The sequence below is a fragment of the Chelonia mydas genome, chromosome 3 (genome assembly GCF_015237465.2).
Source record: "Chelonia mydas isolate rCheMyd1 chromosome 3, rCheMyd1.pri.v2, whole genome shotgun sequence".
Taxonomy (NCBI): Eukaryota; Metazoa; Chordata; order Testudines; family Cheloniidae; genus Chelonia; species Chelonia mydas.
This window is the reverse complement of record NC_057851.1, coordinates 144,782,648-144,807,764: the sequence shown is the minus strand read 5'-3', so window position 1 is coordinate 144,807,764 and position 25,117 is coordinate 144,782,648. Positions and strand designations below refer to the sequence as shown.

General features: G+C 47.5%; 1 protein-coding gene across 4 annotated transcripts in view; it reads left to right on the top strand.

The window, feature by feature from the left end:
- MDGA1 (MAM domain containing glycosylphosphatidylinositol anchor 1) overlaps positions 1-25,117 on the top strand; it is a 183,831-nt gene that overhangs the window by 74,558 nt on the left and 84,156 nt on the right. For all 4 annotated transcript variants that reach the window (XM_037895528.2, XM_043543498.1, XM_037895529.2 and 1 more), the window contains 5 exons: positions 3,186-3,382; positions 6,754-6,886; positions 13,615-13,884; positions 14,338-14,667; positions 18,479-18,772. In XM_037895528.2, coding sequence (XP_037751456.1) covers positions 3,186-3,382; positions 6,754-6,886; positions 13,615-13,884; positions 14,338-14,667; positions 18,479-18,772 — 1,224 coding nt within the window. The remainder of the gene's footprint in view (positions 1-3,185; positions 3,383-6,753; positions 6,887-13,614; positions 13,885-14,337; positions 14,668-18,478; positions 18,773-25,117) is intronic.

The window sequence follows — 25,117 nt, the reverse complement described above, 5'->3', positions numbered from 1 at the left end:
GTTAGGAAAGATCAGGTAGTCAGTTGAGGGATCACCAGGGCCAGCCTTTAGTCAGCTGAGCCAGAATTTCAAACCATACCCTTCTTTCCCTCCCTCCTAATACATAATTGGAAATAGTCCCCATAATCTCAATGCTGCTCTTGGTTTTAGTGTCCTCAGTGACCAGCCCTGGTGCTCACTGGTGCACTCTGGAACATTCAGTAGGGTGTATTGCAGATTGCCCAGGGAGCTCCATTAGGCACATGCAGATGGTTCCAAGGAGGGTACAGTAGCCTTCAGTGAATGATCCCACTACCTTGGGCCAGAATCAGGAGGCTAGCTGCTCCCTGTCCTGGTTTGGTGAGGGCTGGGGTGTGTCAGTCTCTCTTGGGTCAAGATCAAGTGGTTTATGGGAAGAGCAAAACACAAGCACACTTTTGGCCACATCCACCCTTAGTGTCGCTCTCCTGAAGGGAGTTGCACCAGGCATGGATTTGGCCTTGTCATGCTTAGTATGTGCCAGTCCTGGTTCTGAAGGCATTTTGCTTTCATGAGAAGGAAGCTCTAAACTGACCTGGAGACTGAAGCCCTAAAGAGGCCGAGTCTCATGGATGGAGGGTGTAGGTTGTCATTTATGCACCCAGATCTTCCAGAGCTCCCGATCCTTTTGACTTTCACTGAAATAAGTCTTCCTTTGAGGAGAAAGCAAGGCAGTGTGCAGCTGAGTATCAACGGCTGCCAACCAGCCATCTGGGCAGGGGGATCTAGGAAGCTGCAGTTGCCAGCAGAAAGTTCCTAGGTCTTACTGCAGTAGGCAGGGATGCCGCTTCCTGGAGCGGTTCCGTGCTGGGGAAAGGGAAGACAAATGGAAAGAGGGAGATGCTGTTATTGAAGCATTCCATGCGGTTGGGTCAGTGCTAAATGTATCCCTAGTGCAACTCCATTGACTTCAGCGGAGTTACTGTACACCAGGGACGTATGTGTTTCCTTGGTACTTATTGTAGCTTCTCTCAGGAGGGCTGGACCAAGGGCTGGCAGCTATTAAAAGAGGGTTTGAAGGAGGAAATCTAGGAATATAAAGGAAGATAACGCTCTGCACTACCATGGGGAGAGCGCAACTGGACAGGGGCTGGGAGTTTTTGGGAGTTGGTGTGCTCTGTCCATGGGGGTTGGAGGAACATCTCCTATTGTAATAATGACCCTCTTGCTTCCCGTTGACTAAGCATTAGAAGGCTGGAAGGATGTTAGCTGTAACTCAAGTCTTCTAATGTCTTGAGGGATAAAGGAAGGAAATGGAGGAGTGGGGTGGTGGTAGGCTGTGCCCAGGGTCATGAATGAAGGGGAAGGATAGTATAAAATTCAGTTAGCTCTCCTGTTAACAACATGTGTAGAGAAGGGTCTTGTCTCTCTGTTTTTCTTCTCTCTCTTTCTGTCATTCAGCTAACAGTTCTGCTCATGTCCCTGAGCCATGGTGCTGTCAGGCTAACAAATCTTGGCTCCCATTATAAATGCTGTCTTCAGAACACACGCCTCATTAAAATATGTAAATAGACTGGTCCATGCACACATCTCTGTGGGGAAGGCATGCTAGTCAGAGAGCGCATTAACAGCGATTAACCTTTTTTCCTCTGTAGCCGGATTTCCAAAGTTGCAAACATCTGAACCAATATTTTAAGATCCAGAGACATGTAAGAACAAGGAGTGATGGGAATGCATCCTTTCCCTTCATGGACTCTGGGGTGGAGGGAGTCGCAGAGAGGCACAAATGAAGGCAGCGTGCATGAGTTTTACCTGATAGTTACCTCAGATGTAGCATTCACAGTCAAGTTGGGACCTGATTCTGAGCTTGGTGATGGGGGGGTATCCAGAGTCACTCCACTAAGCTCAGTGGCCACCCTCCCCTCAAAATGTGTGGTGTGTGTGAGAGGGGTTGGGGGCATGTCAGATTCAGGGGTCCAGTTTGGTCCCATCTCTCCAAATTAGTACAACTTTAAATGGGGTCTGAATGTCAATTAATCTCAACGGTGATGCTGTCTGATGTTCCAGTCCAGGGGTTCTCCAGCTGCTGGAGTCTGGGAGCCCCTTTGTCTGAGGGAGACCCATCTTCCCTTTCTGCTCCCCCACCAGCCCCTCACAGCGCAGGGGCACAGTTTGAGAAGCCCCTTTCTAGCAGGAAGGTTGCAGCGGGCAAAGCCCGCCAGCATGGCAAGCTCCCCAAATGGGACTCTCTGCAGGATTCTTCTTCAGATCCTCTTAAATTAAAGGTTAATCCCATCGCTGAGAGGGCTGGGATTCACATGATTTTGGTGCAGGGGAAGTGACAGAGGACTTGGGAGGGTGTTTTTTTCTAGGGAGGGGAGAGAGAAGAGGACAGTCTAAGGGATAGTTTTGGGGTAGGGAAGGAAGATATTTACAGTGCTTTTTTAATAAGGGGAGGAGGGGATGGTGGAGGGGAGATAGGATCTGTGCACATGGTAATAGGAAGAAGGGGTTGGGGTACACTTTTAATGGGAGAGAAGAGGCTGCATCCAGATGTTCCTCTGTTCTTACATCCCATGTTCCCATGGTGGACATCCTGCCAGACTCTTTCCTGTCTGTGAGATGAATCTCCATCTCTGTCTGTCTGTCTGTTCCCATTTGCTCTTCAGCTTTAGGGTTTTTCATGTTGTTTTGCATTGTCTGGCCATGTCCAAGAGAACGCATAGCCCCAACTTCCCAGGAGAAATCCCTTCCCGTTCGGGGACAGAGGCCATGGAAGTAAAGGGTGGGAGCAGACGGGAACAAGGGTCGGGGAGGAGAGTTCCTGGGGTTTGGCGCCCTTTGCCTGTCAGCTAGAACAGAGAATTGAGATTGGAGTGGGGGGAGGTGATCTGGGAGCATGAATGATGTCATTTGGGTCCTGCCAGATAGCTAATCAGTTCATCTTACTGCCAGCTGGAGGCTGCAAATCGGAGCTTATTTCCTGCTCCTGGAATGTTGTGGAGTGGACTGGAGAAGGTTGGTTTCTCCCATCAGTTCCCTTCAGGTGCCAGGTTTTGAGTCAGGTCCGCTTCTAGCTTAGTGTTTTCACTGGCTGACTGAGTGTGTGTATGTGGGGTCTCCCCTCTTCTCCTCTCTCCTGGAGCTTTGTCTGCTCACCAGGCTGCGCGTACCCTGGCCTGAACCTTGCTAATGGCCCCCACGGACCTTCCCCCCCTCCCTTCCAGATCTAGATGAGCCCATTCTCACCGTCCACCAGACCATCAGCGATGTACGTGGCAGCTTCTACCAAGAGAAGACGGTCTTCCTCCGGTGCACCGTCAACTCTAACCCTCCTGCTCGCTTCATCTGGAAACGGGGTGCTGAGACACTCTCCCACAGCCAGGATAATGGAGTGGATATCTATGAGCCACTCTACACACAGGTGAGAGAGACATCACCCACCCCCAAACCTCACCACTGGCTTGTGTTGGCAAATCACCCACCAGGACCTGAAGATCATCATGGGTCCATCCCTACCATGCCTGGAGGGGAAATGTTGTCGTCCTCCTGGCACCCACCATAGTTCCCCAATAATCCAGGATCCCTGCAGAGTTTGTCTGTGGGTGATGCTTCTCTCTCCCCTCTTGGCTTGTTGCATATACTAAGGAGAGGGTGGTAGGAGAAGTGTGGATTGCAAGGAGCACTCCCAATACAGAGGTCGGTGATGGGTCAAGAGGACTCCTCCGCCTGCAGAGCTTCCCCTAAAGTGTTTAGTGTAGACAAAGGGAGAGGAGTGGAGCACGAGGGAGGATCATAGCTGGTAATTTCCTGTCCCACCATCAGAATGATGCCTGTGCCCAAGGGGCACTGCGGCCTCTTTGGGGATGGAGCCAGGGATGGCTAGGCAGGAAACCTCAGGAATCCAGGCCAGGTTATTCTGTTTGGTTCTGTTCCTTAAAGAGAGAAATGGAATCCAGTCCATAGGCCCCCGGTACTCTTCCCCTGTCCTCCCATCTCTCCAACTGCACGTCCCCTAGCCTCCCATTGCTGCATGCGTGCTGATGCGCTCCGAGAGCCGCGTGCACTGTTCACAGCCAACAGATTTTTAGCCCTTTTCCCTTTTGGCAAACTGCCTGCGAGCAGGCCAAGGTTTTCATGTTTGTGTCAGTTACTCCTAACATTAAATGAAGAGTTTGTGGAAATTAATTTGAATGGTTGAGATGATTCACTGAGCGGGCCATGTGATTGGTTCCCTAAGTCATGTGGCACTGTTTCTGTTCCTGATTGGATACCCTACGTCTCCTATTTATGAAGAGTGTTTCTTGTCTGGAAATAAGCATGGGTGTTTGTAATTGCTGGAACTGATGGTGATAATAATGAAGAGCTTTTCCGAATGGCAGCATGTGCAGCCCAAATACACATGTACTCTTCCTCTCTGTTTCTCTCTTTCCCCCTCTCCCCCCACCTTAATATGCAAGTCAAATTCCTCACGCTTTCTTATGCTTGTTTCCTCCCCCCTCCACACATTGCTCCTTAAGTCCCAGTGTTTTTCTTCTCTGCAACTGTAGTGGTGGTGGAAGGGAATGCTCTTGGGTAGTCTGCCATCCAAAGCATTCTGGGAAATGGTGCCCTAAAATCTGCTATGGATTTCAACACCCCTCAGTGACTGCCTTGCTGACACTGCTGAAGTTGCTTAATGAGGCAAAACGACGCCATGAGGCAATGAGGAGGAGATGGGGCGAAAGGGTAGTTCTTGAGGGGACAGCTTCATCCCTCACATCTCGCTGCCAACCCAAGGCCCCTGCAACTGGGCCTGGAGCAGATTCTGGCCAGGTTTGATTTTTTTTTTTTTTTTGAGCCGTGTCCCAGGCAAGCTGTCAGTTATTGAGGCATTGTTCATAGTTTATTGTAACAAGCCTTCCCTGCATGCCATGGAAATGGGCAGTTGGAAGAAAAACCGAAAGAGAGATTGGGACAGAGAGAGCACAGCACTGTGGGTCTGTGATAGATTTTTTTAAAAAATATATTGTAGGTCAGTGCTGCTACTTTGGTCTTGAGGGGATTTTCCATCTAGTCCAGTGCTGTCTAATGTCCAGTGAGGAATTTCCAGGCCTTAGAACATCACCTCCTCCTCTGGCTTTCCCTTTTCAGGGAGTCTGAGGCTGACTATCAGGAGAAACTGGATAATGGTGAGATCTTAGGCTGTGGAATAGTGCCCTCCACAATAGTACAGGTCAAAGAAATTCTCTTCTGTGTTGCATCTGTGGTTTCCTGTCAACGGATGTCCCTGCCAGCATGGGTCATTCCTACAGATGCCAGCTAGAGGGAAAGTGGTGTAGGATTGCCCTGTTTATGCAGAGGTGCCCTGATTCTCCTCTTCTTTCTACTGGCTTAAGCCAGAAATTGAAGTTAGCAAAGTTACATGGATATAAAACTGGTGTGATAGCAGAATCAGTCTTGTCACTCAGAAGCCTCATGTTTAACAAATCACAGTTCTGTTACACTTGTACTGTTGTATTCTCAGCCAGTCAGGCCACATACACTGGTGTCAGTATAAGGTTTAGATGGCTGACATTTTACAAATGAGCTAAAGGCTTAACAGTTTATGCTTTTGTAAACTGATTTACAATCTAGGTTTATACACATTTACCCGACCCTATATCTACTGATCAATAAACTGGATGCATATGAACCATGTGTAAATCACTAGTTGACATGCACATTGTAAATGCCCTTGTTCATGCAGCATAGCAACGGATCTCCAGGGAAGTGTTTTTCACTTGGGTATTGGTCTCCTAGGAATTTATCTTCTAATTCACTCAGGTCAGATACTACATGTTCAATGTATATTAATGTTTGTGAGCTCCATGTCCTGTCCCATGCAGTCATCTCGGGAGGATTTGTCAAGCTGATATCTTTTCACGTTTACAGATTTTTATTTAAAAAATCTGTAAAAAGAGATTTACACAAATAAAAGGACAAAGGCGAACTGTCATAAAGGCATACGAGTTAGAGGGTACAAACCATGGGGTGCATCTCAGAACTTCCCATAAGCGTGTCTCATAATTGTAAATATACAGAACCCATATCATGTGCATTTACCGGAGTTATTCTGTTTCTGCTGTGTGCCAGTGACTGACAGTGCCAGAATCTGATTTTAGTTAAACTTGTATGAAAAATCCAGGGCAACTCCATTAAAGACATTGTCATTACTCTGGAAATATACCAGTGTAAATGAGATTCGAATCTTGAGCAAAGAGAAAATAAAGGTCTGATCATTTCTTTTAATATTTCTCTTAATTACCCTTTCTTTCCTCTACTGCAAATTTTTACAGTTTAACTGTTGAGCATATATTTAGCCAAGTATTAAAAGACTAAGGGCTGGAATCTGATCTTGGTTACCCTGGTTTTATGACATTGTGACTCCACTGACTAGAGCTATTGCTGGATATCCCAGTGTGAGATCAGAATCTAGCTCTGAGTAGTTAAGATCCTTTCAATCCTGCAAGATGATCCTGACAGCAATTGACAAGAGATTATCTATAAAGCTGCTCAGTAATGCTTCCACGTTACATGGTAGTGCTGCTGATTCTATTTATTTATTTAGACAATGACTAGTGTTGGAATTATCAGCATGAACATTTTATTGCTTCTTTTACAAAGGAATGAGGGGCTGATACAGAGAGGTCCTGGGCGGTCTCAACTCCCATTGATCAGCACTTCTCAGAATCAGATCACAGATTTGTAGCCGAAAGCTGTTCGTTGTACATCTATCATTCAGTTATTCTGTTCCCCTTCTTTCAAAATTCCCAGGGTGAAACCAAAGTTCTGAAGCTGAAAAACCTGAGGCCACAGGATTATGCCAGTTACACGTGTCAGGTGTCCGTCCGGAATGTCTGCGGCATCCTTGACAAGTCAATCACTTTCCAGCTCACTAACACAACAGGTAAGAGAGCAGCAACAGAAATGCCTCTGGGTCCTGAGCACCTCTTGCTTGCTGATCAGCTGTCCTCCTTCCAGGATCTGGTGAAGTGGGATCCAATCCAATACCTATTAAAGTTAGTGGATAGACTCCCACTGACTTCAGTAGGCATGGGATCAAGTCCACAATACAAAACTTAGCATGAGCCAAACAAAGAGTTGGAGCAGGAGGTGTCCAGCAGTCCTTGGAATTCTTGTGAGCTCTCAGCTGCCATGGCTGGTGGGATGTCATGAGAACAGTCTCTATTTGGGTGTTGAGGGAACTATGTAGATTTTTAACTAGCCAACAAAAATAAAAGCAACTTTCCTGATTTGCTTTTTGTACAGTTGATATCTGGGAAAATGCTGCGTGAACTTTCCCAAAAATACTCCGTACAATATTTGGATGACTTTGCTCCACCCTGATTCACACCCCTTGTGCGGCTGCTTTCCAGAACCACTCAAGCCATCAAGTTCTACTGGCAGGGATGTCTGTGGAAAGCAGATATCAAAACAAATTTCACAACCACATGCACAAATGTTCATGACAGGAATGTTTGAGTGATCATCCAGTCAAGGAACAGAAAAAATATCATGTGATCATTCAGAGAGGTCCTGACTAATTAACAACAGAATATCGTATATCAAATCCTTGCAGATAGCTGGTCACAACCAACAGATTAATAAAAAACTAAAAAGCAAAAAATTGTCAAATATTTTAAATAATGAATAAATACGAGAAAATTGCTTTTTTTGCTTTGGGATATTCTGTGATCAAAGAAGAGGCTGAACTAATTTCTGTAATGTCATGTAATGTACTATTCACCTAGCTCTAATATAATACAAAGTAGTTTACATCCCGTGTGTCATCTCTGTACAATGAAGGCAGAACTCTTGATGGTGCCAACTGTTGATGAGAAATAGTTAATACAGTAGAAAAATATGCTTATTGATCTAACTGAGCCTAGGGGCTGAGACAATGAAGTGTTTTTATGTATAAATAATTAAATACCTTAAGAAAAGAAAAACCTAGGTTAAATATTAGGGGAAAATGCTCCTAACAGTGAGATCTCTACAACTGTCTCAAAAGGTGGAAGCCCCATCACTTGAGTCCTTTCAAACTGGAGTGGACAGAACAGTAGAGCATTCATTATAAGAAACAATCCAGCCCTAGTCAAGGGGAATGGGGTCTCATACAGCTTTTCTAGCTCTGACTTCTGAGACGATATGTTTATAGATTTATAGAATCTCATTCCTCTTCAGAACCACGGTCCCCAGATAAATGCAAAGAAAGCATCCTTCTTTTCATTTCAGCCCCTTTATTGAGTGAACAAGAAAGCAGGGTTTTCAAGCTGATCAGATCTGGTACCAGTACATGTGCAGTACATGGCTATATTGACTCAACTTTTTAGCTACTTGCACCACATCAACATTTGGCCCACACAGTAGATGTGTGTAGCTCTCTTGCTATATATAGATATGTATTCATATTTATACACACACAAATATAAAGTCTTTCTCTGTATATGTGTGAATAATTTTTTAGATTCTCTCTGATCTTGCATAAATCTCTTCCTCCCCTCTTCTGCTCATGCATTAGTAACTTCCTTGTAGCATTGGCTGTGTCCAGAATTCTGAACAGCCTTATTCATGATGTCTTTGCTTCTGCACCTAGCGAAAAACTCAGGGAGCACAGAGGTGCGTGGAAATCAGTTTTTAAGTATCTATAGATCCAAATAATATGGACCCTTGAGGGGAAGTGATGGGTCAGGTCAGAGAATCTTCCTTCCCCGTCTTGTTTGCTGCTCCTTTGCCGTTTGGCTATAAAAGTGGCTCCTATGATTCATCAGGGGCCCCTTGCCACTGATTGTCTGTGGTACAGATCTGTACTTCTCCCTGCCAGGGAGTCCTGCACTTGGCCCTGAGGGTTAGGAATCTTTTTTTTTTTTTTTTTTTTTTTTTTCCTGGCTTGGCTCTTCGATAGTTCCCTTGGGCAGCAGCTGAGTGTTGTGGTTGCAGCACAAATGTCTGCAGCACCAGTTTCAATTCCTGTTCTCTATGTGCATCCTCCCCTTGCAGGAGTTTTCTGCCTCCTCTTCCTCCTCCTTCCTGATGATGCTTTTAGATTCTAGAGCTCTGAGGCTGACCCAGTGGGTCTGGCTGCAGAACTCAGTCCTGTCTCAGGGCCGGTTTGTTGCAGCCTGTGTGTTGGGATCCAGCTGTGATTGGGGAATGGCTGACATTTTCTCTTTTGATTTCTGAAAAGTTAAGCCGCCCAGCTGGTTAATTCTCCTGCAGTTTTACTGCAGCAAATTGGACTTCAAAGGGAATTGAAAGCGACTCTTTGTTTTTAATGGTCCCCTTGCTCCACAGCAGACTCTGCCAGCAGGTTTTCTGAGCCGAGAACAAAAGGAATCGCCACGGGTTACAAATAAATGAGATTCATCTCCTGCATAACAATGGTTGCATATTGTTATCGTCCATCCGCTGACTAGAGGAGGATGTGATCCAATCTGAGCTCCCAGAGCTGGGGCTGGGTTCATGCTGGAGAAGCATTGCCTTGAAATGTGCAGATGGCCATTTCAAAGGTTCCTCCTCTCCTGGTTACACACACCAACAAGCTGCCCTGAGGAAGCAGCTGCCCCACGAGGTCATATTTTCTGAGTTACCCTGCACAGAAAATGTCCTCACCCTACAGGATTCTAGCAGTTAGGGCTGGTCAAATAAGTTCAGGTAAACTAAAAGAATAGCCCAAAATCTTTACCAGAACCCGAATAAGATCTGACTCATGCTTCACTGCTGCCTCCCTTTCCTCCCCTCCACCCCCTCCCCAAAAAACCCCTCCTTCAAGAAATTGATCTCTGCCACCTTCCAGGTCTGCTCAGGGGGAGATACTCTCTACCAAGACCATGAGTGCAGCTTCTACCAGCTTGGCCAAGGAGAAGCAACTTCCAGCCAAGACCAGTTCAGTGTCAGGGGAGGTGACTACTATTCAGTATCAGCGGAACAAGACCAAAGGTCTCTTGGCTCAGGGCAGCCTTACGGATGATCTTGTACTCTGTGTCATGTCTGCATAGATTGTGGCGGTTTGTCCATCCAGGATGAGCCAGGTCACCCTATTAGGGGCCTCTTTGGATGTGTGAAGCCCCCTCAGAGCCTAAAGTCGCCACTGGCAAATACACAAATCATTTTTGCTCCCTATTATACACTGGATTTGATATTTATTTTCCAAAACTACACGTTGAGAGACCTTCAAGGGACCTGACCTTCAGCCATGGCCCTGAGAAATCAAAGGAATTAAACTCTGTGCCTCAAACTGATCCTTATGGCTGGCCACAAAAGATGACAACCCCCCCACCCCCACCCCCGTACAAACATACAGAACTTGCACAGTTAGCCAGCTGCTCCCTGTGCATGTGACAAGAGGGACATTGGCCACTGTTAGAGACAGGACACCAGGCTGCAGTGCTCTGAGCTTTCTGGCCATAGTTATGCTGCTAAGTTATGCCGCCTGCACGGAGAGGAGAGCAGCCCTCCTAGCCTTGTTTGTATGAGCCGTAATTCAGAGATCCAGCACAGCTCATTAACGCAGAGTCCGGGGAGAGGAGAGGCAGAAATAATGATGCTGTTAAATCAGGCTTCATGAATATGTAACAACATCTTATTTTGCATTATTATGGCCGTTACTTAAAAAGCACTCTCAGCCTTTGTGCTGTCGCCGGTTGCTTTCTGAGCTCTGTCTGGAGCCAGCGATGGAGCTGACAAGGGGCGTTAAAGGGCCTTTCTTGAGATGAAGTGGAGAAGGCAGAGGAAAGCTTTTGAGATCAGTTCCTGGGGAGAGCAGGAATGAAAGAAACCAAACAGAAGGATGTGAGCATCCAGAAGACGAGGAGCTGCGCGTGCACTTTGAATTGGCCCAACGTGTTCACCTGTGCCATAAAGGGGAGGCCATCTGGGTTGTACCCCAAGTGTGTAGAACCATGTATTTGACACATGCAGAGAACGAGGAGGGGAGCCACAGTGTTTAGCACCAGCTGGTGGTTGGGATACAGGACCATGAATGATCTAGACCAGCAGTTCCCAAACTTAATTGGCTTATGTGCAGCCTTCTTTAGTGATATTTGAAATATCACGAGCAAATTTCTTCTTTTAGTGCCCACTTCTTTTAGGCCTTAATAGGCATAAGTGTTTCTGGAGTCATAGTAAAATAGATTCCTACAGAAGTCTGAAGTGTTAGATTACAGCAATTTTTAAACATCTCAGGTTTTTAGACCGTGAATAAAAAAGAATAATCAATTATTATGTCTTCCTTGTAATCTAAGTAACACAAAACATTTGTCAAATGACTTGATATATTTTGGTATGCTGCTAAACGAAGCCGGTGGCTTCACGGTTTAATTTGTCTCATTTAAATTCAAAGTTTCTGCTAATTCTTACTTGGATTATTGTGGAAGATAATACAAAGGTGTCATCTTCTATTGACAATAGGTCCCTGAACCTCACCTGGACACCAGGCAGCTCCAGCTCCAATTCACTCTGGTTCCAATGCTTCAGGTTCCCAGCTCCCCTTCAGTTCCTCCTGAACCAGGGAACTCTGCCAGTCTCACTGCAGCCTTTGGCCTCTCTGAAGAACCTTTCACACAGATTTCCTCCTTCTCTGGTCCCTGGACCCAACTCTTGCTCCCTTTGTAAGGAACAACACAGCCTTCCTTCATGGGGCTGTGCCATGATTCAAGCAGGCTTCTCCAGCCCACCAGTATCCAGATTCCAGCCTCATTCCACAGAGCCTCCCTTGGTCCTTGGACTCACACACTTCTTCCCCTTGCTTCAGGCCTCCCCGCAGCCCTCCTCCTTAGGGCTGGGTTCTGATTTAGGCAGGCTTTCCCAGCCCACCAATCTCCCTTCTGGTTCTCATTCTGGTGAGCCTCTCTTAACTCAAAAAGAAAAGGAGGACTTGTGGCACCTTAGAGACTAACAGATTTATTTGAGCATAAGCTTTGGTGAGCTACAGCTCACTTCATCGGATGCATGTTATGCTTGTGCTCAAATAAATTGGTTAGTCTCTAAGGTGCCACAAGTACTCCTTTTCTTTTTGCGAATACAGACTAACACGGCTGCTACTCTGAAACCTCTCTTAACTCAGTGCTCCCCTGCAATTCTTCTGTCTGGGCTTTCTGCCCTCTACTACTCCTGGGAGTCACCTGTAGTTCACGAAAGCTTATGCTCAAATAAATTTGTTAGTCTCTAAGGTGCCACAAGTCCTCCTTTTCTTTTTGCTAATCTCTTAAGCTGCTTCCTTAACACCTGCCCCCATTCTGCTGCTCCCTTGAATACCTGCTTCCTTAAAGGGGCCATATTGTGAAACAGGGCTTGGCTGGTCCTGGGACCCACTCCCCTTTAAAGGGGACAGACCACCCTTTTACAGCATACCACTTTCAACAAGCTCCTGTACCACCAGTGCCACATGTACCACAGTTGGGGAACTCATGATCCGGACAAGTTCTGTTCTTCCGTCCCTTGGGATTGAGCTAGCAGGCCCATAGCAATCAGAAGGAAGGTTGGTTGAGCGCTTGCCTCAAGCTTAATATGACCTATTTCAATGAATCTCTTATTTTCATATCTTTCCCCACCACCACTACTTCCACTCAGTCTCCGGTGTGCTGTTTCTGTAGGCGGCATAGAGATATTTGTAGTGACTTACACAACATTTTCAGCAGGGGGTATGCAGAAGCTTAGATAGGAGCCACAATGCAAGTAGCTGAGCTTTTATTCCATCTCAGCGTCTGCAGGCCCCATTTAAAGACGGGGGAAACTGATACAGAAAGAGCAAAATAAATTAACCTGTGTGCTGGGGATTTTGATATTGTTGTTGTGAAAATAAACTTGGCATTGGTTCCCCATTTCTTTGTCATCTTGGCTGGTAATGTCCATCTGAAGCCACAGTTACTTGAACTGGGAGCAAAAATCAACAAGCCTTAGGTCCAGATTCTCCACTGCTTCTGTGTTGCCAATTGTACTTATGCAAAATGGGTGTAAAATACTACTGTTCTGATTTGGAGTGGAGAATTGGGCCCTTCATCTATAACAGAGCCAGAGCACCTAGTTAACATGCTGTTACAATGTTCAGTGTAGATGGGACCTAACCACACTCCTAAAGCTTGGACTGTTCAGGGTCTACGCTGCAATCACAAGGTGTCATTGCAGCTCATGTAGACATACCCAAGCAAGTTGTTAATCTCACTAGCTCAGTCCTAGAGCAGGGAAGCTGTAGCAGTGCGTGCTTCAGTCCACTGGAACTCTGGGTAATTATTCATGGAGCTAGCCCATGCTGAAGCATGCACTGCTGCAGCTTCACTGCTCTGGGACCATGAGCTAGCTAGATTCAAGCTAGCTCGGGTATGTCTACCCCAGCTGCAGTCACACCCCATGATGTGTCCTCAGTTTTGGGTCTCCGTGAGGTCCTGTCTACGCTATGCCTTTTAACCCTGTTATGGCCTGGTCCCCTGACTTGGTTAGAGATGCAGTGTTGATGGGGTCCTAGATTCATACACATCATGTTTTTAATGAACTCATGTCCAGCCCACACTCACCCAGCCTGGTCCACTCTTTCCCAAGAACAAACTGAGAGTCTCTCCATTCAGATAGAATTGAGCGAAGCCCAGGCTGGTGTGAGTCTCCTCAGAGCTCACTAGTGTTCCCATTTTTCTCTTCCAGCTCCACCCGCTCTGAAGCTGTCTGTCAATGAGACCCTGGTGGTGAACCCAGGAGATAATGTCACTATGCAGTGCTCACTGACAGGTGGCGACCCACTGCCTGAGGTGGCCTGGTCTCACTCACCCAACCCTATGCCTCACAACAGCCTTATTCAAGAGGGTAACCTCACCATCTGGGGGATCCGCATGGAAGATTCAGGCTACTACAATTGCACGGCCATCAACAATGTGGGGAACCCAGCTAAGAAGACAGTGAATCTGCTGGTGCGATGTACGTCCTTCCACTGCATGCACTTTTAGGGCGAGACTCTGGGTTACCAGCACACGCCATTGTTCATTTAAATAGGGGGTAAATGTGCTACTCCAGCAAGGGACTGGTAGCACTGACTGGAGAAGGCACTGTGCAAGCTTCCCCACCTACAGCTCTGCTGATGCACCTCACTCCTGACTCACAGCACCCATGATTATTCCAGTCCTGTCCTTTCACAGCTCTGCTGATGCTTCCTGGTCCTGACATGCAACACCACAGCAGGCCTTGGGGGCGTGGGGCCATTGCTTCACATGGGGATCTCATTTGGGCATAGGCCTGGGGCATCCCTTTGCCCAGAGCGTGTGGAGCCATTGCCTCCCATCGGACAAAGGGTAGATATCTCACATGGGAATCCCCTTTGGGCACAGGGCATTTTGTCTTCACTAACTGGCTTTGCACCTGTGTTCATCCCAGCCATGAAGAACGCTACCTTCCAGATCACCCCTGACGTGATCAAAGAGAGTGAGAGCATCCAGCTAGGGCAGGACCTGAAGCTCTCGTGCCACGTGGATGCCGTTCCCCAAGAGAAGGTCGTCTACTTCTGGTACAAGAATGGGAAACCAGCCAGGGTCTCGGACCGACTGCTTGTTTCTAGGAACGACCCTGAGCTCCCACCAGTGACCAGCAGCCTGGAGATCATTGACCTGCGCTTCAGTGATTATGGCACATATCTGTGCATTGCGTCCTTCCAGGGGGCCCCCATTCCCGACCTCAGTGTTGAGGTGAACATCTCTTCAGAAACAGGTGAGCCTCCTTCATGGAGGCCTGGGGCTTTGAGGGAGTCGGGTCAGGGGTCACAATATGGATTAGAATCATAAAACCAACATATTCTTTCCAGCCTGAGCTTCGAAGGCCCTCAAATGAGCCTTGACTTCAAGTGTAAGAGCTCTTGTTCCTTCCATTTGGGATGACAGCTATGCTGTGTGACTTGTAGTATCCTCAGATGATCCCTCTCATGTTCCTGATGAGGAGGCTGGACTAAACCAAAGAGAGCAGCCCCAGCATGCCACATTTTATGCGGGAGCCAGTGTATGCTGGGCTGGATGCTGTGGGCATGTCTCGTGAGTGGCCAGTGACCCAGCTGGGATAGGTGTGTTCTAAAGTAGCTAGTTCCTTCCTTTAATATGGAGTCTCAATGGGTTAGTTTCAGGCTTCTAGTGACCTAAGGCACAACATGTCTGAGGATGTCTGATTATGGATTGGGAAGGCCCAGATTGCAGCCCAAACCAACCTCGGAAGGAGATGGTTTTGAAGAAGCCCTGGCCAAGGGCTTATCATGAAGGAACAGCGAGGGAATGGGATTTTACCAAATGTCCCAACGCTGATGGTTGTGGGGAAGGAGGTAGTGGTCTTTCACCTCTTTGCATGGCTTAGAAGAGACACTCCCACTGATATTTTTCCAGAGACTGAGATGGAAGGACCTGGCTTGTGTCCATGGGAGTGTACGGTGGGAGCTGTGTGGTGGGTCTCATAAACCTTCATCCCATGAACAGCTTTAATGATTAGTGTCCTAACTCTAATCCTCAGGACATCTCTTGAATATTTTCTGCAGGAGCCCAGACACTATAAATCTCACCCTCTTTTCCCTTCTCCCAGTAGAGTCAATGGCAAAACTTTCTTACTGGTTTCAGTGGGAGCCCCAAATCTGTCAGTCATTTCTTTAGAGCTGGAACGTACAGATCAAGACTCTTTCGGTTGTGCTAGCAAAACATCAGGTCAGATTCTGTTCTCAGATACACCCGTGCAGTCCCACTGCCTTCCCTGGGATTGCTCAAGTGTGACTGAGAGCAACGCTGCACCTACCTGTAGCTAAATGGTGAGAGAGCCTGAGGGAAGTGAACTGGCTGCAGAATCTGTCCTGATTTTTCCAAACTGCTCCAGAAAGTTTCCTTTTTCATAGTGATGTTAACCAGCTTTGGCTGGTCCGAGTCCTGTCCTTGACCGATCTGATTCCCTGCCTTGTCTGTGCCCTTAGCAGAAAGTGTTGGAATTGGCTCTTGTTTTTCTGACAACCTCCCTACTCCACAAAAATCCTTAGCAATCTGCTCCAAAGAGAATGCCCCCTGATGCTTTGTGATAATGAGATACTGGGCGTTTCAGCATCAAAGAAGTTAATTAATTCATCCTCCTAACAGCCCTGGAAGGCAGGGGAATGCTGCTTCTCTTCTTTTTACAGTTGGGGAAACTGAGGCACAAAACGACATGACTTGCTTCAGATCCCATGGTGAGTTAGTGACAGAGCTGGGAATGTAAGCCAGATCTGGCTGTAGCAGTGGAGTTTAGAGAATACTTCTCCAAAAAAAACCAACCCCCAATAGCTAATAGAATGTGTGTAGCGGGGTGGCTACCCTGCTCCTAAAATAGAAGGGGTTAAAAGCAGCCCTGGAGAGGGCTGTGGCTGGGGATGGCTGATTGGGGAAGCAGCTGCAGCTGGGCCACGCTCCAATCAGGCCCCAGCTGTCCGTATAAAAAGGCTGTGAGCCAGAGGCCCACGGAGTCTCTCTCCAGGCTGGGAGAGAGCAGGGCTTGCCTGCCAGGGGAATGAAGCAGGGCTGGGGAAGGAGCAGGCTACTCCAGGCTGGCAACTCTCCAGGCTGTAGGGCCTGGTCCAAGGCCCACAGAGGTACTGGGAGGCAGAGGAAGGCAGCAGGTCCGAACCCCCTTGCCTATGATGAGTGGCCTTTACACTGCAGTCTGCCCCAGGGAGCGGGGGCTTGGTGATAAGTGGTGGTAGCCCAGACTGAGGCAAGGTGGGGATAGTGGGTTGGGGGTGCCCCAGGAAGGGGAGACCCAGAGGCAGAATGTGGGGGTGCTGCCAGGGGGCAGAACCCAGAGAAAGGAGCACCAGGGTCTGTGAGGGACATGGGGGCCAGAGCTGTGCGGATCACTGGCCTGCAGAGGGCGCTCTATGCTGATAAGCGCTAATTCTCCAATGACCAGCAGGAGGCACCGCAGGGGTGAGTCCGCTCCTTTACAATGTAATAGCTATAAGGTTGTAGGAGTAAGATGGCAAAGGTCTGTATGATCATAGAGTCTGTCCCCACTACGAGGGCTGGACAATATCTGCTGGCCCATATGTAGGCACCAGCTCAAGAGTTAAAAAATCTACAAAAAGGTGGCTGTGGTGGCCCAAAGTTGCTACAACCCTGCTTCCACCAGCAGGAGCAGAAAGGGCCAGCAGAGCACATGGGGGTTGACTGGGAAGAGAACGTGGTGAGGCTGATTGAGGAATCCCATCGATAGTCACTGCCAGCTGGGCTCCTCTGGAGCCAGGGAAAGTAAAGCTGCTGTCCCCAGCCAGAACCCCAAGTGAGGGCAGGCAGCAGCACCATCACCTGCCTCCCTTCAGGCTGAATCCCCCCTGTCCTGCACACATTGGGTAATGGGGGGTGTTTGTTCATGCTGAGGTATCTGGCCCTCTGTGTGCATTTAAGGAGCAATAAAGACCCTCCCCCCCTTCGTGTTTGGCTTGAACACGTTGAGTTTTTCCCCAGAGCCATGGTATTTAAGCAGCAAGGTGGAAACTGCTCTGCATTCCCTGGCCATCTGCTGCCACCCAGCAAAAAAGGCCCCCATTCGCTGAGATGGCCGTCTCCAGTGGGAGGCTCAGAAGAGAGGGCTTTAATTAAAAAAAATTTCCAAATACAATTTGCAGTTTTTCCCTGTGGTGAAAATTGCCTCTCGCCGGGTGAGCATTTGCTGGTGGTGCTGACTGGCGGGGGGGGGCAGCGCTCTCTTCACACCAAACAGGAGAGCATCTGATGAGATTCCATGGCCCACAGGGGACCTGTAAATTGAAAACTCAACTTCTCTGTTGCATAGAGAGGTCGCTACCAAAGAAGACTGATGCCAGAGCCACCTTAAATATGCTCTTAATACAGTTATGTGTTGTGTGTGTGTGAAAATCGTCCCAGTGCTCTCTCTTGTGGGCAGAGGGTAAATTGAGAAATAGTGGCCAGTTTGGATTGAGGTGGCCCTGGAGGCTGGGAGTGGAATATATGAAGCATGTGTATGGAGGCTGGGAGTGGAATACATGAAGCATGCGCCTGTAGGCCACTGTCTCCAATCCAGCCCGTATAAAGAGATTGGATTTGGCCTCCCGCTTCTGGGTACAGATGGGGAATTAAATGGCTAACAAGATTGAGACTAGGATGTGGAGTCTTCCAGCTCTAGATTATCGGTTCTAGCCTGCTTTAGGCTGATAGTGACTGGAAGTGTTTGATAGTAGTTCACTGACGTATGTGAAGTGAGTTGAGGTGTCCTGTCACAGCTGGCACTTTTTGTTGGTGCTGGCACTCTCAGAGGCCATGGGGATGAAACACAACTCTCCACCTAGAGGTGGAACCTCCAAGGGATGGCTGACATTGGCTGGGGCAGAGCATGGGGAGCTTTGCTCTGGCACTACCAGTGCCATTCTTGATTGGAGGGCTGCAGTCTCCAGAGCTGCCAGTGTAACATCCTTCCCCACAAGTGCAACCATCCTTCAAAGGTTTCCCTCATGCTCTGCTGGAAGGATGTTACCTTGACAAACAGTCCCTTTTTATCTTCTTTTTAGTGCCTCCAACCATCAGTGTCCCCAAAGGCCAGTCCACCATCACCGTTCGGGAGGGCTCCAGGGCCGAGCTGCAGTGCGAGGTTCGAGGGAAGCCCAAGCCACCCATCATCTGGTCCCGGGTAGACAAGGAGGCCCCCATGCCCTCAGGTGCCATGACAGTGGAGACTTACGATGGGAAGCTGCGCCTGGAGAGTGTTAGCCGAGAAATGAGCGGGACCTATAAGTGTCAGACAGCCAGGTACAATGGCTTTAACATCAGACCCCGGGAAGCCTTGGTACAGCTCAACGTGCAGTGTGAGTATAACCGCATGATTCTGTAGCTCCTACCTCTGTGCCAGCATGCACTGGCACCTTGCTAAAGTCTGGGCAGGTGATGCTTATGGCGCTGCTCTCCAATAGGGTTGACGTCTCTTTTTTGGATTGAGTGTGTTTCATCTTGTGGACTTTGAAAGGTTTATTTACCTGACGTCCACACACGAGGAGACATGCTAGCCAACCAACAATGTATGCCAGCCAACCGTGGGGGCCTGTTGATCCACTGTTGGTTAGGTTACCTCACTTGTTAACGTAGCACTTGCCTCTGTGTGTGTGCATATGTTACCCACACAAAAATTACATTAAAAGACCATTATTAGGGTTGCAAAGACAAGCACTCAGAAGCTAGGAAATGCCAGAATTAAGGTTGCCTGTTCAACCTTGATTCAGCCCGCTTGTACATCTGCATTATGATACAGTCTTTAATTACATGATCCTATATTACTTTTTCTATAGGACCCTTCCTGCCCCATTCAGGATGGACCTGTTCTGGGGATGAATCAGGGTTGTGTAATGAGGGAAATTGTTGTAGGTAGGTCCCCTGCGTCCTTTCGTGCAGAAGTTGGAACGTGCATAGTGAACAAGGCAGGGGACTGCAAGAAGAGAAAGGATCGTCTTACGGTTAAGACAGTTGAATGCTACTCTGGAGAACTGGATTCTATCCCTGGCTCTGCCACAGGGTTACTGTGTGATGCTAGTCAAGTCACTTAAACCAGACTTTTCAGAGGTGGTCACTAATGGTTTGTTCCTCATTTTCCAGGTGCCTGACCTGACATCTTGTGGTGTGGTTTGCAAAAGTGCTGAACATGCACAGCTGCAGCTGAAGTCAATGGGAATTGCGATTTGAACATATAAACTGCTATATAATGCTAAGTACTCCTAAAAATCAGGTCCTAGGTGTCTCAATTTGGGCACCCAAAATTAGTGAATACTTTTGTCCTTAATCTTGCTGACCCAGTTCCCTCTCTAAAATGGGGTTAATGCCACCCACTTGCCTCACAGGGGTGTTGTGAAAATAAATTCATTCATATCTGTGAAGCACTTGGTTACTACAGTGATGAGCCCCATAGGAAAACCAATGAGGAAATTTGTCTTCAGAGCAGGGTCTGAATACTGTGCAGTAAATAAGGTCTGGGACCACACACTGAACAACGAGGAGAAAACAAAACCTTGAATAGTTACTCATGAAGTGAGCACTGTCTGTTCTGCACACTGAATGAGGCAGGGATCCCGTGGAGGGGGAAAAGCATGTGGTCGTGTAATTAAAGACTGTAGCATAACCCATGTGGACAAGAGGGTCAAATTAAGCTTGCACAGGCAGTCTTAATTCTGGCATTTTCAAATTTTGAGTGCTTGACTTTGCGACCTTAATGCTGTTCTTTTAACCTCGCTTTTTGTGTGTGTAATTTCCTAGCTTTTAAAAGAGAAACCTTTTTACAAAAAGGGCGGGGGGAAGAAATTCCATCGTATGGCATCATATTGACACCCACATGGGTCATCAGCGGGGTTTTAACCTTTAGATCCACCACACAGGCCTTTGCCACATGAGCTAATAGAATAACTGATAGCAGTAGTAGGTTGTCATCCTCTCTGTGGACCAGCATGAGAGGAGGATGGTGAACATTGCCAGAGGGTTTCACAGATATTTGTTGACAGCAGAGGAATGGTAAGACTCCAGAATCTTGAGTTCTGTGGAAGGGAGTGTGCTCGACTGAACACAGAGTCCTCTTCCCCCATTCCCTCCAAGCATGACACCCTTCTGCTCCATCCTATTCAACCTATTTCTGTACCAGTCCTATCTCTTCCACTCCTTGTCCCAGTCCCCATTGTCCTCACCTAGCCAGTTCCAATCTCCACCCCTCATCCCTGTCTCCTTGCCCAGCCAGTCCCAGCTCTCCCCCAAAACCGTAGAACCTCATCAGATCTGTATGCCTCACCCTTTAATTCTTCCCCTCAACCCTACTAATTCTCAGTCCCAGTCTCCTTGCTGAGCCAGTCCCTCCCCGATCCTGGTTCCTCAGCCAGTATCTGTTTTCCCCAACCTGCTGGCTCCCAGTCCCCTTGCCCAGCCAGTCCCAGTCTCCCCCATCTCATCTTCCAGTTTTCCCTCTTGCCCCCACCACCTCTAGTCCCAAATTCCACCCCCACCCTGTCCTCTTGTCCTAATGTTGTCCCCTGCCCTCCCAGATCCAGCTCTTATTTACTTGGCATTGGAATCAGACAGTTTGCTCCTCCAGACTGCCTGGGCCTAGCAGGGGGACCACTGAGAGCAGATGAGATAGAGGCTCCCTGCTTTCTTTGTTCAGATGCCTGGACCTGGTACAGCGCGCAGCTGCAGGAAAAGTCCTACTAAGACCTGCAATGAACATGCACGGTGCAGATGGAATCTTCAGGAAATGTAGCTGCCAAAACTCTGTCTTTACTGAGCATGTGCACACTGTGACCCCTCCCTCGACCCAGGCTTATATCTTGGCCAAATTTGGGCAGATTTTCATGGGGATAGTGGAAGGCACATCTTTGATTTAAAAAGGCCAAATTTGAAGTCCCTGTTCCATGGCATAGGGGGTGCTAAAGCTTCTCAAAGAGAGGTTGCCAGAACTTAACATGGGCAAAACAATATATTATTCCAAGCCTGGTTCTTGGATGTGGCAGATCCATTTTGGCTGGAATTCTCTTTCCCTTCCCCCCTCTTCCCCCCCCCCCCCCCCAAAAAAAAAAAAAAAAAATCAGCCTGAGGCAGGGCACTGGTATGGAAAATTTCAACTTAGATCGTTAAAGTTTGGCAAAGTTGCAAGCAACTAAAAATAGGAAAGTTCAGGTAATATTAATAATGGACCATGCTATCAACCCTACCTATAATATATATACACACACATATAAACAGGCAGCAGGAGAGTACTGAGTGGTGATAGGGATGTTGCCCTGTACTGCCATCCTTGCTGGTGCCCATGTCATGCCATTCTATTTAGATGCCTTGTTGCTCAGTGATACCTCCCTCGGCAGACAAGTGAGGCTGTTCAAATCCCAGACTGGAGTGTTTAGAAGGTATTGGCAATGTTCTGATGTGTGGAGCAGGTAGGGGTCTGGGATAATCTGTGCTCCCCTCTTAGTAATAGTATCTTCATCAGTCAAGTGCTGCACTGGGTAGAATTCAGATAAGGAGAATCCAAGCCTAGCTCCTTTCACTTTCCAGATTAAAGTGAAGACTGTGCTGAATAATATTGACTGGGTTGGAGGGCTGAGGCCAGGGTGGTAACCCTGACCATAGAGCTAGTCTCATCAGGAAAGATTCAGTACTGAACTCCTGTGAAGTCCTCTTGATGATGTGGCAAACATGGGATTGGTGGAGAGAATGTTAATTTGCACTAGCCTGCACCATCCATGGGCTGTGACTAAAGCGCCTAAGTGCTTAGCATAGTCATTCATCAAACACCAACCCCTTTTTCCCCCATCCTCCCTCTGTCATGGCTCGAGAAGGGGTGAAACCTACTCCAATAACCTGGACGAAGCTGAGGAGACACACACATTCAGTTTCTTGCTGTCGGTATCTCCCGTCAGCTCCACGTAAGGACAAGCAACAGTGAATTTTATTTGGATTCGGGTTTGACCCAAATTCCACTAGAAGCCATGCATGAGCCTAGAAATTAACCCCACCCCCTCCACTTCTTCAAGACTGCAGTCTTGGCTAAATACTGAATGGGTCACAGGGACTGAACTTACCAGTCCCACTCACAGCTTGGTTTCTCCGAGGCAGAGCAGCATGGCAGAAGTTTGCAATGCCACTGCCTGCCTGTCCATTTTGTGCCTAAGCAGTGGACTTCAGTCTCCGGTGCTGTCCATCTGGCTCCTTTTACCAGCATGAAATTCCAGTTGTTGAGGTTTGTTTTTAGTGAAAGTGGAGCAAGGCCCAGAGTCACCCCTGCCTCCCAGCTAAACAAACGACCCATCTGTTTATCCAGCTCCCTTTTTGTGTAAAGAGCCGGGTGCCCCAGCAGGGGCTTGCTCTGGTTAATTGAAATGCTGTTCTCCAGTGCGGGCAGCTCATTAGTTTTGTGGCTTGCTCTGGAATTCTAATCTTGTTGGAAATGGGAATCGTGTGGCTTCTGAAGCCTCTATGATGAGCGTGTTCCCCCCCTCCCTCCCGCCGAGCCTGCTCCTTCCATCTGAGAATCCACTTGGGGTGGGGGGGGGTGTTTGTTTGTGTGAGCTCCTTTTGAACCAGCTTACACAGGGGAGAGTGAATTCTGGGTGATAATGTGGTTGTTTTGCTGATTTGTTCCAAAGCTAAAGTTGCAAAATCAATACGGCAGATCTGATTAGATGTCAGAACCTGTTTCTCTGTTTCTTTTTTCTTTTTTTTTTTTTTTTACCCATATAGTTCCGTATTGAGACGAACAGCCCAGAAATGAGCTTTGCTAGCAGTGCTGCAATATGGGAGAGGAAAAAAAGAGATGGGAACAAACCAATCTGCTGCCAAAAAAGTGGTGTTTTGATTCCTTTTTTTATTTATATATTGTGAAAGTGGGAAAAGTGGTTCTCCTTTCATGGTGCATGCTGGAATTGGCTAAGGGCAGCTCTGTGACAGGCCACACAGTCTGTTCCCTGGACTCAGCAGCTCTAGTGGAATAATAGGTTTACAAGAGTGCTTTCTGGCTTTCATCTCTAAGGCTAGGCTGAGAAAATATGGTATAGTGGTGAGAGCAAGGGAGTAGGAGAGCCAAGACTCCCAGGGTTTGGGTCACAGCTTGGTGTGACTAAGTCACTTCCCATCTCTTTGAAAAGGGGATGAAAGTGACCTACCGCACCAGGTGAGAGTTAATGCCACAAAGCACTTTAAGATTCTTAAATAAATGGGCTATAGAAGAACCAAGTATTATTATAATAAATATAAAACTGTTTAGCGGCTTGTTTCAAGGCTCGGTAGTCACTTTCTGAAGAAGCACAGTTAAGCACAGTATATGTCAGAGATGCATATTAAAATTAGGGACAGACAACCAGGTTCAGATAGAGATAGGGCTGATCCACAGATTATGGGCCTGGGTTAGTACCTCTGCAAAGTTCAGCTGTGTTTAGAATCCAAAGTGTGGTTCGGGCCATCTCAAACAGAGAGCAGCAGTAACTAGAATCTGGTCTCAACCACGCATCCCAAAGCCAGCAATAACATAAAAGTAACTAATCATGAAAACTATTTGACCTCTGGATTTTAAGTATCCTAAAAGCAAGACAAAGAGTCTTTATAGTTACCAAAAATGGCAGAGGTTGATTTAAGTTCTAACCTCTTTGAAATTATTGTCCTATGTCCACAGACATGACATTTTGTTAGATATTTGCATTGTGGTGGTGCACCAAGATGTAACAAAGCAAACTGTATGATGTTATATCCTGGGTGCAGTATCCTGCCGGGATAATATTAAGTTAATCCAAAAGATTTTCCGGTCCTGAAAGCCATGCCTAGTTTGTAAGATGTAGGACAGCTCTGTCACAATCTGAATCCACCTATTCCAGTTTCCACCCACGTGCCACATGACACCAGAACATCTATTCCAGAATGTGTCCTGCTAATACACTGGATAAGATCAGTTGTCCATCTAATTCAACTGCCCCTGGTAGTGGCCTACACTTGGCACTTCAGAGCAAGATATATTGCCCTATGTGACGGGGCTTCACTTACCATGCTGGTGCCGCCTTCTGGTTGTCTTGATGATTAGCTGCGCAGGTTGGGTATGCCTATTTCTGGTAATGCTTTACTCGCCGTCACTTCTGCTCCCAGACCCCCATCACTCCAAGGTCCACGGCATCCTCTTCATGACACAGCCCTCCCGACAGGTCACAGTCTTATACTGTCCTGCTGAGCTCTGATTGGCTGTTCCTCACAGCCCTTCTACTATTGGCTGCTTCTTGTGCAGCTTCCCTAGGGCCCTCCCTTGCATGCCAGAGTGGGTGGATGCCCCATCACACCCTACAATACAACTGACCATGTGTCTGGGGATTCCCTTCTGGACCCTACAAGTCAATAGCTTATGCAGGAGAACTATTGACCTTTATACTCTAAATTGTCATTCTTTTTCATGCTGAGGTTCACAGATCTGTTACAATGGGTTCTTCAGCCTACTTACAACTTGGGGGCAGAACCAGACCACTCAGTCCCTGGCAGCAGGGAAACACCCCATCCCCTGAAGTTCCCTCCATTTTTTTCTGCCTTTACAGCAGCTGCTGGCTCAGCCAGGCCTCCCTGTTGCAGCACTTTTCTGAGGGAAATGCCAAACTTTATATCCAGTGTTTAGACAAACAGTTTGGCTCAATAATGTGTCTAATTCCCAGCTG